Below are 15,678 nucleotides of genomic sequence, written 5' to 3'. Positions count from 1 at the left end.
ATTCACCAGTTGTACAGAAAACCAAGTTAGGGTGGGTAATTACAGGGAATGTACCTTTTATTAGAAAAAATAAAAAAACAATTTGTAACGTTGCTCTTAATGACATTAATGAACAACTCAGGAAATTTTGGGAAATTGAAAGCATTGAGACTTTTAAAGGTTTTAACAGGGAAGAGGAAGAATGTGCAGATGAATATAAAAAATCTGTAATTAAAACTAAAGATGGACAATTCGTTGTTCCGCTTTTAACGAAACCCAATATTCAGAATTTGGGAGATTCTTTTCAGACAGCTAAAAATCGGTTTTTGTATCTTCAAAGAAAATTAAATAAAAATCCAGAGTATAAAAAGTTATACACACAGTTCATTGACGAATACTATAATCTTGGACATATGTCACTTCTCACAGCAGACGACTTTAAATATCCGTCATACTATTTACCACATCATGGTGTGTTAAAAATGGACAATACCACAAGAAAATTAAGGGTTGTCTTCGACGGATCAGCAAAAACAACTACCAATTTATCATTAAATGATTGCTTGAAAGTTGGACCAACTATCCAGAGTGATCTTTTTTCTATTTTAATACGTTTCAGATTTTTTAATGTTGTTTTAGCAGCTGACGTCGAAAAGATGTACAGACAGGTTTTGATAACGGATGATTATCAAAATTATCAAAGAATATTATGGCGTAAAAATAGTTCTGAAGATATTCAACATTTCAAGCTTAAAACATATGGAATACCATATCACATATGGAACTGCAAGTGCTCCATATTTAGCTATAAGAAGCCTGGTGGAAGTAGCAAATGAATGTGAAACTTCATTTCCAGAAGTAGCATCAGCCATAAAGAAGGGATGCTACGTTGATCTTTTATACGGCTGTGACAGTGTTGAACAGGCTATACAATTAAAACAAAATTTACAAGAAATTCTTGGAAAATCAAAGCTTATCCTAAGAAAATGGATATCCAATGAGTGTAACATATTTTCAGATACAGAAAAGAATCAGATCAATGTAGAATATTTTATTTCTAGTAAAGAAGAAAATAAAACCCTTGGGGTTCATTGGCATTCTGGTCATGACAATTTATTCTTTAAAATTAACAGTTACAATGGAAATAACAAAACTTCAAAGAGGTTTGTCCTTTCAACTATCTCACAAATTTCCTTTAGGTTTGATAGGACCTTGTATTATTCAGGCAAAAATATTTCTCCAGAAATTGTGGAAATTAAATGTTGAATGGGATGAATCTCTTCCTGTGGAACTTCATACGAGTTTTGTTTTATTCATAAACCAGTTAACAAACTTAAATTTCACGTCATGTTATACTATCTCAAAAAACATACTTAGTATTACATGGGTTCTGTGATGCCTCAGAGGCAACTTACGGAGCTTGCGTTTATATTATCAGTCAATATCAAGATAAAAAACAGAGTAGGTTACTTACTGCAAAAAGCAAAGTAGCACCATTAAAAACGCGAACTATTCCAAAATTAGAGTTATGCACAGCAATAGTATTAACAGACTTAGTAAACAAGATAATTTCTTGTTTAGATATTGATTTTGACAGGTATACCTTCACAGGTATACTACTTGAACAGACTCAACGATCGTTTTGCATTGAATAAACAGCAATTCTCATATTTGGAAGCCTTTTGTTTCTAACAAAGTCGCTCACATTCATGAGGGTTCTAAGATAAATGAATGGAGACATGTTCCATCCAAAGAAAACCCAGCAGACCTTATTTCTAGAGGAGCCAACCCTGAGGTCTTGACAACTTCTTCACTATGGTGGAATGGACCTTCCTGGTTATTGAAAGGTGAAGAATGTTGGCCTAAACAAAAAATCTTCTCATCAGAAGAGATTCCAGAGAAAAGACCTAAATATCAGTTATCAGCTCATATCAAACAAATTGAATCTTTTGATCTTATGCAAAAATATTCGTCAATAGCAAAATTGCAGAGAATAATTGCATTAATCTTGAGATTTAAACATAATTGTTTAAATAAAACCGAAAAGCAGTATGGCTCACTTTCTTTAAAGGAGCTGGAGTTTAGCATAAAATTAATTATTAAGGTTGTCCAACAGGAATGTTTTCAGGCAGATATTTCAGATATCTTAAAAAACAAAAATGTTAATAAAAATAGCAAACTATTGCCTCTTACCCCCATCTTAGAGGATGGTATTCTCAGAGTTGGTGGTCGTATCAACAACGCAAAATTTCTAAGTTTTTCTCAAATGCATCCTATAATTTTACCCTCAGTTCATCATATTACTACATGTTTAATTCGGGATGAACATTACAAAAACTTACATGCGGGACGACAATCATTATTAGCCACATTGCGAACAAAATACTGGATTTTGTCAGGTTTAACAACAGTTAAAAAGGTTTTGAGAAAATGTATTGTTTGTTTTAAGAATCAGTTAATGGGTGATTTACCCGAGAATAGAATCACTCCTGCTAGAGCATTTTTACATACAGGCTTAGATTACTGTGGCCCTTTTCCAGTTAAAGCTAATAAGTTACGCAATTCAAAGGTTATCAACATTTATGTGTGTATATATTCGTTTGTTTTAGCACGAAAGCTGCTCATTTAGAAATCGTGTCAGACTTAACTACTGAGTGTTTTTTGAATTTTGATTTGACTGAACCTTTAACTCTTTCATCAGACAATGCAACAACTTTTGTTGGTGCAAGTAATCAACTTAAGGCCATGTATGATTTTGTAAAAACTTCACAGGCTGACATTAATAATTTCTTGACAGTCGAGTCCATCAAATGGAAATTTATTCCTGCTCGATCTCCACATTATGGTGGAATCTGGGAGGCAGCTGTGAGAATTTTGCTACTTTAACAGCACAGATTGAAGCATGTCTTAATTCCCGACCTTTAACTCCTTTATCTTCCAATCCAAGAGACTATCAAGCACTAACCCCAGGACATTTTTTAATTTTTTCCCCATTGACAACCTTCCCCGAACCTGACTTACGTGAAGTTACTAGATTGAACAACTTTCAACACATGACGCAAGTACTTCAACATTTTTGGACAAGGTGGTCCACAGAGTACTTAGCCCAGTTGCAGTCAAGAACAAAATGGAAAACAGCTCAGACACATGATATTCAAGAAGGACAGTTGGTGTGCCTAAAAGAGGACAATTTACCTCCTCTCCAATGGAAACTAGGACGAATCAGTGAAGTGCATCCAGGCAAAGACAATAAGGTTCCCGTGGTGACAGTTAAGACATCTAATGGTGAAGTAAAACGTGCGTTATCACGAATTTGTATATTACCAATAGATGTATAATTGTAAGTTAGTTATAATCATAGTTTTTAAGCAGTAGCAATGTTCAATGTACTTTAATTTGTTGTAAATATGTGTACTATTAAAGTAATTGTTAAGTTGGTATTACATATCATTGAAACCGCTGTTAACTGTTTCAAGGCTGGCGGCATGTTGTAGAATACTTTTATTTAAGTTTTTTTTTTAATTATATTTATTTCATAACAATTTAAAATAATGTAATATAGAATAGACTCTCTTTACGGGCAGTCACAGAAAATATTACCAGTGCCTCGCGAACCCTGAAGCAGTCGAGTCGACTCGAGTTTTCTCAGTTTTTTACAGACAATCAGTTACTTTTCAGTCAGTGTTATCAGTCAGTTTTGTACATAATTTTGCATTAAAATTATTATCAATCAAGAACACCTGTGTATTATTAAAATACGCAACATCGGTGTAACGTGTTTTCAGGCAAATGGAGGAAACTTCGAAAATTTGATTCATAGTTAAATTCATGAGAGGCAAGGGTAGTCACAAAATTACCTTGATAATTAACCTCAAGGTCAAGACGGTTAAGGTTATTTAAACATTTGTGCTTAATCCGCTACAAAAATTAGGAATTCCTACATGAAGTACATGCCCTGAACAACTTTGTTCTCAAACATTTTTCTGTATCTTGCTTACTTTCGGATCAATGTGGGTGCTGCTTCTGTAGATGTTTTGTGATGTCAACCATGCTTCCAATCCGATAAAATAATTTATTGGCTATCAAATATTAATCATTTTACTTGCGCCATTTTTTTCAGAACGAGATATGAGATAAAAAGATACTCAATATTAATATTGGCTAATAATTATCAGTTCCACTTTTACTATACCTGAAGAGAATTATTCAATTTAAAGTGGTGAGAGCATTCCCCGAATCAAAAAAGAGATTAGCAAGTTGACAAACTGTGAGAGAGTTTATAGTTACTTCAAGCTAACATTGTTAACATTAGAAGCTGAATTTTTCAGTGCAGTAATGATTTTTAATGCTTCAGTAGATATGACGGGTGTAGAGGGATGCTGTTAGGAATGTTGTCAAAGAGGGTTCATAGTATTCAGCAAAAGAGCTGAAGTAAACAAGAAGTTTAGATTGGAGACAGGTGGAGAATTCTTTCCAATATGCTAATACCGGTTGGGATTTCTTTTATATGCTTTTTACCTGAAATGTCCATAGTCGTTTTGTTAGATGTAAAGGTTATTTTTTATATAGTTCCATTTAGTCTTCCTTAGCTGTTTTCGGTACATGTTTAACTTCAACATTTTGAGCTTGGTATTATTTTATAAGCAATAAGTATCCTTTTCCCTTATCTCTCCTTAAAGCATTACCAAACCATCCAAACTTGTCTCTTTTTGTGCTGGATTAGGAACCTCGGGAAGGGCATCCTTTAAAATAGTAGACGATAGCTTAAGCAACATCTCTAGTTTGTTGTGGTTTAGTGCTCGAAATTTGGAAAATCTTAATTTAGGACTTTAAACTGATGCAGCTGTGTCATTTGCTGGTAAAAATAAATGAATTATTTTTCCAATTATTCAGATTTCCAAATCCTGATGGATGCGTATTATAATGTATCACAGAATTCATCCTGTCTGGAAATAATCTGGTAAAACACTTAAGTATCATAATGATTTTTTTCTGCCTTTTGGCCAATTTTTGTTAGAGAATTCCAAAGTTGAATTTCCTCTAAGCCAAATGATATTCAGATAAAGTGATGAACGTGCAGATAAACTAGTGGCCTTCTGGTCTTGAATAGTAAAATTTTATATTTTTTTACGATCGCTGCTTATCATATCTCTACTGACCCTAATCGAGAAACGAGATGTTTAAAACTGATAACCATATATGTCCACGTCACTTGTAAATCATATCTTAATACTACCTGAGCCTTTTTTCTACAGTGAACTTCTTTAAATATTTTATTTAAAATGTGATTTTTAATATGTACGGCTTCCTCTGTCAACGCCACTTGTAATTCAATTCTTAAAAAATGTTCAAAATTATTTTAATACGCATTTCTGCCCCGTGAGGAGTATGTTACTGAAGCAAACTATTTGATGAAGCAAATTAGCTTATCACACGAAACATTCTTACGATCGATATCTTTAACATCTCTACTGACCCCATTCCTAATCGACGACTGGGATTTTCGAAACCTATGATTACTGTCAAAGTCACTTGTCAATAAGTTCAACAACACCTGTCAAATATTCTTCTAATAGTTGCACTTGTCATGTTGGTTTGTTTATAGCGAAGCACCCCTTGGATTATTTTAATATTTTATGACAAAAATGAGCGTTTTACGTGAAAACCGCGAAAACATTCCAAAGCCGCTGCCCCCTTCGGAAAATAAAAAAGAAATCACCCCCGAGGACGTACTCAGGCTACCGAAAATCACGGATAGATACTTGTGTGACCCAGATGCAAATATTTATGAAATAGATTTTACCAGGTAAATATTTAATGTTAATGCACTTTTGTCATCTAATTGATTTTTAAATTAGGTTTAAAATAAGGGATCTGGAGAGCGGGGCCGTACTATTCGAAATAGCTAAACCAGCAAACATTGATGGCTCCACAGAAATTAACTGCGAAAATGATGAAGCCATTGACCCAAACTCTGGTAGATTTGTAAGATATCAATTTACACCACAGTTTTTAAAATTGAAAACTGTTGGGGCAACGTAAGTAACTTTATGATATATTGATTATATTTTTAAATGTGGATGAAAACAAACACATTTTAGAGAATAAAGTATTTAATTGCAATCAACAATCTATTAAGAGTATTAGAAAAAAATATCCCTTACTGTTCTGTTTATTAGTTTGCTTTGATTAGTTCACCTTGAAAATGTTATGCTTCTTTTTTTATGTTATTTGCTGGTTTAATCATTAGGATCAGTATCACATGTATAAATCAAGCTAATATACACTGCTCAACAATCGGAGTGGATATTATAAAAATCTGCAATTTTAGTTTGCCAATGATTTACAATAAGACAAAATTAAATGTAATGAATAAATCTATTAAATTCACTCACAATAGCCCCAAAAAAAATTAAATAAACAGATATCTCCTAAAAAATTTAAATTTTTAACACACAACACGAAAAATTAAAATAAAATTAGACCCTGTAAAGTGTGCCCCAAAGTCCTGTCATGAAAATTAATACCTCGTAGGTAACCCCTGGCTTGTCTTAGTGCTGTCACCCTGTTTGGCATAGTTCTTATTAAGTGGTTAATGTAGTGTTGATGAATGTTTTGCCATATTTCCGGTAATCGATTGGCTAGTTGTTCTAAGGTTAGAGGTGGCTGTTCAAGGTGGTTTAATCTTCGAGACATTTCGGCCCATACATGTTCAATAGGGTGGAGTGAAAATGGCAGATTTTTTTTATTTGTGAGATATGGCAATGCCTATATTTGAAAAAGTTGCCTTTTCAAACCGCTGATTACTGCACAAAATCTGGGTTTGGTGTGACCTTATCTTTGGCTGCTCAACGAGGCATGAATATTTTTAAAAAAAATCAACATTTTTCCATATTTCTATGCAGCTCTTTGTTTATTTCCTTTAAAATTTTATTGAAACTACTTTTTTAAAAGAAAATAACCCAGAACTCACCACGTGGAGGGGGCTGCAACTCGAGTTCCAAACGCCCGCCCGCCTGCATTTCACCACTATATATGCTCATAATTTTTTTAGTTCTCTAAAACTTTATAATATTGACTTTTTGTTTCAAATATTGGCAATGCGGCTCTAGAAGCTATTTTGGACCTTATATAACCATCACATGGATCAAAGCCACAGACTGCAGTTGATGCTTCAGTTACCAATTTGATGCAGTGTTCCACTGCTTGTGAATGGCATGGAAACTTTAAAATGTCAATTTCACTTGGAACTTCTGAGATCATTTCCATAAGGCTGCTATCGGAAATCGACACTGTAAGGGGATGCTCAGTAATTGTTATCGGCTGCCAATCAATTAGGTCAATGTAGTGTGTGGCCTTGAAATTTAATAAGGGTACCTTAAACTCATGTACTTTTAGTCCTAATGGCTTATGTTGTCTACATTTTAGCAGTCTTCTTAAACCTAATTCTCTTACTGCTTTTCTACTATCAGAGAGCATAGCTAACAACATGTTTTCTGGGTGAGCGAAGTACCCATTTCTTCGAATGACAGGATCAATAATATTTCTAATTTCTTCTGGTAAGAATCTGGATTTTTGAATAATTCCAAAAACATGTTTGCTGCCATGCAAACAGGAAGGTTTAGATTTTATTTCAAACCATGAAACAGCATACACTTTCATAATATATTGCGTTAAAATTTTAAGATTTGTTGATGGATTTTCGGTACCAACATATAATCTCAAAATTCGATTGGCTGTAGTTAACCACCTGGCATGTTTCAATTTTCCCGGCCCTCTCTGCGACAAACTCAAAGAAATGTTTCCTGTTGAAATTGCAGTACAGATTTCATAAAGGTATTGCTGGTCGGTACTAAGTTCACTTGGAGTAATTGCAGGCAAAGTAGTTTCGATTTTTTCGAACGGCGCGTATGAAACCACAGCATCAACTAAAAAGAATTACACATTAAGTCGCCGTGGTCCCATTGTCTCGAAGCGTAATACGATTAAAAACGAACACTTACGAAGTCGGACAGCGCATTTTATATAAGCCATATTTTAGCGAGTAAGCGGTTTTAAGCGGCTTTAAGCGTCTTTAAGACATCTCATTCGAGCGATCAAGTCATGACGTCACCGTATAAGGCGCTTTAAGCGTTTGTTAGCGGTCTCCCGAGACCGCTAATAAACTCGATATGTCAAAGTCAAAGGGAAGCTATACAAACAATAATAAACAATAAATATTTATATCAATTTTTTGATATTTTTTTAGAGTAGAAGCATTATATTTCTTAGTATTAGTTTTATTTATTTTATATTAATGTCTCATATATATTAACAGTTAAGACATCCAAACCAAAAAAAATTGCAGAAAATAATAAATAATCAAAAGAGCGAATAGATTTGCAAAAAAATACAGTGAAGAACGTAAAGGTGAGGTTGCAGGTATTTTTTTTAAATTGATTTTTGATTAGTTTGGGTTTATTTCTGTGTGAAAAAAAATATGAGAGGTTATGTATAAGCCAGTAACTTTTTTGTTTATTGTATTTCCTCTTGATCTGATCCTTAAAATGTATGAAATCGGATTTAGTTAGTTTAGTATTTAGACTAAAAACGTTTTGAAAACTTATACAAATGGGTGTTTTCATGGTTTAGGTCAGTCTCCAAAGCGAATGCAATACCGATGAAAGGTATAGCTAATATTTACTAATATTTAGACTCTGACAGCTGTTAGACATGACGTCATTCGAGCGCAACCAGATAATGACGTAACGCTTAAGACATTGTAAGGCAACCCAGTAAGACGCTTACTCGCTAAAATATGGCTATAGAGACTGTTACGTGCCCGCGTAATATAAAAAAGCCAATTTTCAAGGTCATTTGGGCAGCCAAAGGTGACGTCGTAGAAATCTGAAATTTTGCACACCAATTTGTAATAACAAAACGCAACTTTTCCGCATATAGGCATTTTAAGTTTCAAAAAAAAATTTTTTCGCTCCACCCTAATGTTCAATGCAATTCATGTCGGGTTAATGTGGTGGCCAGTCCATTCTGGTAATGCCATGAAATTCAATGCAATCATTAACAATTCTCGCACTGTGCGGGCGCGCATTATCATGGATTAAAACGAATTCTTCGCCTATTGCACCAAATAATGGTACAATCATGTTCTCTATAATAATGTCTCTATATCGTATAGCATTCATTGTTTCATTTCTTAACACCACTAAATTGGTGCGGCCATCGAAACATATGCCTCTCCAAACGCAAACTGAACCGCCACCAAAAAGGGTAGTGGAGGCCCTCAAATTTTCATGGTATCACTGTCCCCTTTTCCTCCACACCAAAATTCGACCATCACACATATGTAGCCGAAATCTGGACTCATCTGTAAACATACAAGACCTCCAGTTTTGAAAATTCCAATTATTGTGTTCTATTGCCCACCGATTTCTGCATGCACGATGTTCCCCCGTCAACCGTGGATGTGTGGCACGTCGTCTGGTTCTTAAATTGGACGCATGTAATCTTCTTCTAACAGTCTGATTAGAAATTACCCTCCCAGTAGCATGCCTTAAGTAGCTGTTAATTCTCGAAGCCGTAAATGTTCGGTTTCTTCTTGCGGTTACTGTTATATAGCGGTCTTGAGCATGAGTTGTAGCACGTTCTCGGCCTCTATCATGCCTGTAAGCTGCAGACCTAGTCTCTACATATCGATTCCATGCACGACACTTTGGGACAGATTTAGCCGCTTCTTCTTGAGTTAGGCCCTCCTGTTGCCAACGTACTAATTGCTCGAGTTGCACTGTTTTTAACCGTCGTAGTACCATTTGTTTTTAAGAAAGTAAAGAGATTTATTGGTAACAATGAGAATAATAAAGTCGCTACAAGCACTTTTATGTTACTAAATTGTTAGGATTTTGAAACCGAATTCTTTAAAAGAGATAAGAATGTATGAAACAAAGGAAAAAACGACAAAAAATATTTTCTATTGTTAAATTGTATTCTTGATATAATTCAAAAGTATTCACACAATCTATAGACGGTGGTATTCAGGACCATAATTTAATCTTGAATGCTAGGAAATCTCACTTTTTGTTATTTGGTAATAAACTTAACCACCAACTCTGTTTATCCAACAAGATTTTAATCCTCAAATTTAAACTTTGATGACTGTGTCTTAGCCGATCATAAATGTCACTATGAGGATTTTATATTCTTCCAAACTTATTTCGAGTTTTCATCCTAGGAAGAATTTATCCATTTTTAGTTATGGCTGTATTGTCTATAGATCTTGTTTGAACACAGTTTACTGCCCTGCTTAACGAAAACGCCGTATCTACGAAAATGGCGTTTCGAGAAAAATGACATTTAATGTTTTGCTTCTTGCCATTGACATTTATAAAACTTTTTAACTAATTCTTTTAAAAAAGTTTATTAAATAGAAACAAAATATGTTACTTTTTGAGTAAAATATATTTTTTCGTTTATCAAAATGTAAACATGTACTTACGGTATTTTAGTTTAAAATTTAGGTCACCTATATTAGCTTCATATGCTGTAACTGCATTTTCTTTTATAATATGTTATTTATTAAACAAAATTACAAATGCCGTATTATATTAAGAAAGTAAGCATAAAGAAAAAAACTACCTTGAAGAAAACCTTTTATTAATTTAAATATAACGTATTATTAGAGTAGTAATACATGAACATTTTTCTATTCTATTCAGCCAAATTTTCTAAAACTGGAATCCCACCTCCCAAACCCATACAAACACCGCGCGGTATTTCCAAAGAGAGAAAGGAAAATCTTTTGAGTAAGCTTTCTGCAATTATTCCCACAAACAGATTGCAGTTTTGGAAAGAGCTACCAGTTTCCGAAAATGTGGATATGTGTGATTCCGATGATGAGTGAGTTCATTGTTATTTTTATACTCCAGGGTGTATTTACCCCTTTCAAATCTGACATGAACCATTGACTGCAAATATGGTCGAGGAGATGTTTTACTCAGTTTGTACTGTGATGTATAACCCGATCGAAAAAAGTGTTGGGTATCCATAACAGCGGTGACTAGAGACCTCTCCGATCTGGCCTTTTGAACACAATCCACAAAATCCTTGAAATGTAGAAATCATACACCTACCCTTTTTTCTTTAATGAATGCTCGACTTGGTGGCGGAATGAATCCGCGCTCATGAAAGTATGACCGGGTTCGAAGTATTTCACATCAGTTTTTTGTGCTGAGATGTCATCAGAGTTTACCATATATATATAAAAAAACAAAACAGTCCCCAATTTTTGTTTTGTGCGCTACAATTGTCTAGCCAAAACGTAATATTTTTTGCGTCTCTATTGATGACAAGGAATCAATGATATGCACATGTAATGTCAGATTTCGATCTCCCAGCGGTTGCTTCATGCCAGAGGACAGCACAGGCTTTATTTTGTTTATTTTCACCGACGGGAACAAGACTCATTGAAGACGATAATCCTTTGGGTGAAGATTTCTTTAAACATCTCTACCCTTGGCAGCATAATCACCTATAAAATACAAATCTTATAAATTAATTTACAAACTAATTACTTAACCACTTTCTTGCCTTTTGAAGATCAGCAGATTCTACGAAACTACTTGAATCGCCCTTTGAATCACCGTCTCTTTGGTAAGCTTCTCTTGATAGTTTTATCTTTTGTTTATGGGAAGCCCATTTTTGACATACATGACATTCATCACTTATTCTTTCTTTATCATGCCCCACTTGCCTACAATGTAGTTCAAAAACTTCACAGGAGCAACATTTCTCATGTCCTAGTTTTACAAAGGAAATTTTTTGCCCTGCTACTACTTCACGGTAAATTTGATATGAGATAGGTATGTTAGGATATTTCTGTTTGAAATGTTTATGCATAGCCATAATATTAATATCTGATGGAAGGTAACGTCTATTTGGGGCATGTGCTCTCCGATAATGTGAGATAGTTGGCCCAAATGAATTTATGTGTTCTACAATAACCGTACGATCAATTTTTTGGTTTGGAGTTACGTTTGTTCGACGAGTAGGTTTGTAAATAACAGTATCTGTATTTGTAGCTGACATAATTGTCCTTAAAAATCGATCATCATGTGGGTAATACCCCAATGTACTTAAGAAAAAAACCTTGCAGATTCGTTGGAGATCACTTAACTCGTCTTTCAAAAAATAATGAAAACTCGTAGATTTTCTTAAAGGCTCTGCCGCAACAACAACTGTTTTTCTTTTTATAGGAACTCTTTTAACATGGCTAATTAAAAAATTTTGTTGGACATCTTTTGTGGATTCCCAATATTGCCGGTTAATCGACATTTTTCGTTCAGGACTAAATTTCGTATTGCACTGAAGCAAACAATGGTCGGAACAAGATGGTTTTTAATGGTTTCTATTGATAGTTGATCCCTGAGTCTACGAATAAGACCACAGAGGCTGCTCAGTTTTGATGTTAAGTAATTTATGTGTTTTTCGTAACTAAGACATCCATCCAAGGGTATACCCAAGAATTTAATACTGCTCAAATACTCTATAGACCTTCCATTAAGTTTTACATAGAGTGATGTGTCTTTTTTGAATTTAGAAAATGTAAGCAGGCCAGTTTTTTCAGTATTTAATTTAAGTTTTTTTCTTCACACCATTTTTTCATTTGTTCAGCTGCTTGAGAGCATTTTATTGAGATCACGTTCTGGATGGAGCCGCTTTCCAGCACCGATGAGTCATCAGCGAACTGACTAACTAGATCAGCTAATATATTTGCATTTAAGTTATTAACATACAAAAGGAATAACACGGAATAGAACCCTGGGGTACTCCCTGTGTTAGCTTTGCTGGAAGAGAGTATGTCGTTTTCCCCCCATCTGTGACACCAACAATTTGCTCTCTGTTATTTAAATAAGATTTTAAAAGTTGTAAACCCTGACCTCTAATGCCATATTTTTTTAATGTAAGGAAAAGAATTTCATGATCAATAGTGTCAAAGACCCTTGAAAGATCGAAATACAGGCCAGCTACCTGTTCGTTTTTATCAATTTGATTTGCAATAAATTCTATTGTTTTAAAGATTGCTAATTCTGTAGATTTTGCTTTCCTAAAACCATGTTGACTCGCAGAAAAAACTCTTTTTTGTTCTAAGAACTCAACAAGCCTACCGTACATCGATCTCTCAAAGATCTTCGACAATTTCTTGAGGGCTACCCTTTTTAAGTACTGGTACTATCTTTGCCTTTTTAAGTTGGTCAGGGAATATGCCTGTTTCAAAACAACAGTTTATTATTACATTTAATGGCTTTTTGATAAGGCTAGCAACTTTTTTTAGTAAGAAAACAGGTACTTCGTCCAGTCCCGATAAATATTTATTGGGTAAATGCATAATAATATTGAAAATTTTTTGTTCACTCATAGGAAACAGGTATAAAGTGTCCGGACATAGCACATCATCCACTATCTGCCCACGAACCTTGTTGCCGGGATCAGGGTTTAATTTAAAATGCTGAGAGAAAGCCTCCGCAATCCTTTCCGGATCAACTACCAATTCACCCGATTCTGATTTTAGTTTGATTGGTTGCGATATTTTACTTTTATTTGATTGAGAATTTATGATTGACCAAAGAATTTGAAATTTATTAAAAAGCAAAACAAAAATATTCACAACACTTTATGAGAAATATACACCTACACCTTGAAAGTGGCGATCAAGAACTAGCTTTATAATAAGTTACTTCTCAACCACTCTATTTTGGAGCAAATTTACATATTTTATTACTTTAAAAAATATAATATAAGACAGTATATTATGTATATCATACTAAAACTATTCTAAAGTGTCACAGTTTTCTATAGTAAAATGGTTGACAAACTTTAATTTTTAACCACTTGGGCAGAAACTGGGTGCATCAAAAGTTGTTAGCTTGGAAAATTTCCTAAAAGAGTTGGCTGAATTCTGATTTGACACAGTCCAAATAATTTTAGTGAAAAATATGTATTGAGAAGGATCATTATTTGCTACTTTTACTTTTGGACGCACATACAATTATTTGAAGATCTAATAGAATAGATCTATAGAAAATCTACTGTGGCCTGATATTAAGTTTTATGCAAAAAAAAATGAATTTTGCATAAAACAGTCAAATTTTGTAGATTCATTTACTAAAGTTCAGTCAATATAATTTTCTTTGCATTAAAATGCTGAAATGTTGGTCGCTATATAGTTTACCACACTAGACTACCATATCCCACTAACCCAACCTCCTTTCTATAAACTTTGTAATACATATGTATAAATCCACCTTTTCATTTTATTACTAGGGTTGAGTTCACTGTGGGTTCTCGTCCAGTAAACAGATTTAGGATGATCGAAAGACACTTCTTCAGAGATAAACTGCTAAAAACTTTTGACTTTGAATTTGGGTTCTGCATTCCATACTCTAGGAACACTTGCGAGCATATTTATGAATTTCCTACGTTGCCGCAAGAGCTTGGTGAGCATTATTTGAACAATTTAGTTCAATAGTTATAATAATACATAATTTATAGTTAATGACATGATTGCGAATCCATTTGAGACGCGCTCGGACAGCTTCTACTTTGTGGATGACTGCCTCATAATGCACAATAAGGCTGACTATGCCTACAATGGAGGAATGCAGGCATAGCTGAGGTCGTTTGATGAAGATGACATTGTTTAAGCTGACAGTAGCAACACAATAAATGCTTTTTTTTTCCTATGAGTGATGGAATGCCATAACATTCCAAGAAACTCGGTGAGAATCACAATTTTTTATGAGCCTGCTGAGGTGGGACAGGCACAAAGTTTACCCTTTAAAGCTTTTAGACAAATATTTTAGCCAATATATCTAATATTATACTTATAAAATGTATTTATTATATTAAAGTTCACATTCAGCTTTTTGCAATGAAAGTTTAATCAAAAAAAAGGTGCACTGTTGACCTAGTTTAGTTTATTGTGTTGCGATAGATTTAATTAGAAGGGACATGCATCAAGTCAAAGGATCATTTATATATTATTTATTGATTTATTACTGCAACTAAAAGGATACTACCTCTATTATTTTTACTACACTGCACTGATATTTGTATACCAAAGAAAAACTATATTTTTATGCTTTATATTATATGACCTATGTATAACCTTGTGCACCTACATGTTATTTAATTGCAGTGGTTTGTATGTAAATGTTATGTTTTTATACTTTGTGTTCATGATGATAATAAAATATGATTAAAAAAATACGCACATTTTCTTATAATTGCTTTATTTTTTATAAACAAAGGGGTGTATTACATAAAGCACATCAAACTTTGGCACAAATGAGAATAGACTATGGAGAGGTAATGACAATAATTTTATTATAGTTACACAAAATTGCGTGGATTTTTACTATTTATGGCGTATGTTTGTAATTAGGTCTCTCTTAAATTAATTTTATCTTAACAGAGTGACTCTGTATATCACCAACCTGTAACTATTTTGTTATTTCATAGTCAATAGGGAAGTGGTTTTGCAGAATGATTTATTCTCTGTATAGAATGTTGTAGAAATTGTAAGCAACCAAATACACCGGGTGTCCTAAATGAAATTTGCACCATTCGTAGTCTTTTTATACAATTAAGCAAACATTTATTTGAAAATAATATCTTGCCTACTTAGCAATCTGGCTTTAGAAAGTCGTA

The 15,678-nt window shown here is 33.8% G+C and overlaps 1 protein-coding gene across 1 annotated transcript; it reads left to right on the top strand.

The window, feature by feature from the left end:
* The first annotated feature begins 5,534 nt into the window (after nt 1–5,534).
* LOC126748567 (protein unc-119 homolog) lies at nt 5,535–15,237 on the top strand. Its single transcript, XM_050457898.1, has 4 exons — nt 5,535–5,785; nt 5,838–6,017; nt 14,293–14,465; nt 14,521–15,237. The coding sequence occupies exons 1-4, from the start codon at nt 5,616–5,618 to the stop codon at nt 14,637–14,639; spliced, it is 642 nt and encodes a 213-aa protein (XP_050313855.1). The 5' UTR covers nt 5,535–5,615; the 3' UTR covers nt 14,640–15,237.
* The last annotated feature ends 441 nt before the right edge of the window (nt 15,238–15,678 follow it).

Source organism: Anthonomus grandis, chromosome 2, assembly GCF_022605725.1.
Source record: "Anthonomus grandis grandis chromosome 2, icAntGran1.3, whole genome shotgun sequence".
Classification (NCBI taxonomy): domain Eukaryota; kingdom Metazoa; phylum Arthropoda; class Insecta; order Coleoptera; family Curculionidae; genus Anthonomus; species Anthonomus grandis.
The sequence above is the reverse complement of the archived record's forward strand: the minus strand, read 5'-3'. Positions and strand labels throughout refer to the sequence as shown.

Bases quoted from the DNA above. Each gene is read 5' to 3' on its own strand.
- LOC126748567 (XM_050457898.1), top strand. From the start codon at position 5,616: ATGACAAAAATGAGCGTTTTACGTGAAAACCGCGAAAACATTCCAAAG. The intron at 5,786-5,837 runs GTAAATATTTAA...TTTTTAAATTAG, and splicing joins TATGAAATAGATTTTACCAG to GTTTAAAATAAGGGATCTGG. The intron at 6,018-14,292 runs GTAAGTAACTTT...TTTTATTACTAG, and splicing joins TTGAAAACTGTTGGGGCAAC to GGTTGAGTTCACTGTGGGTT.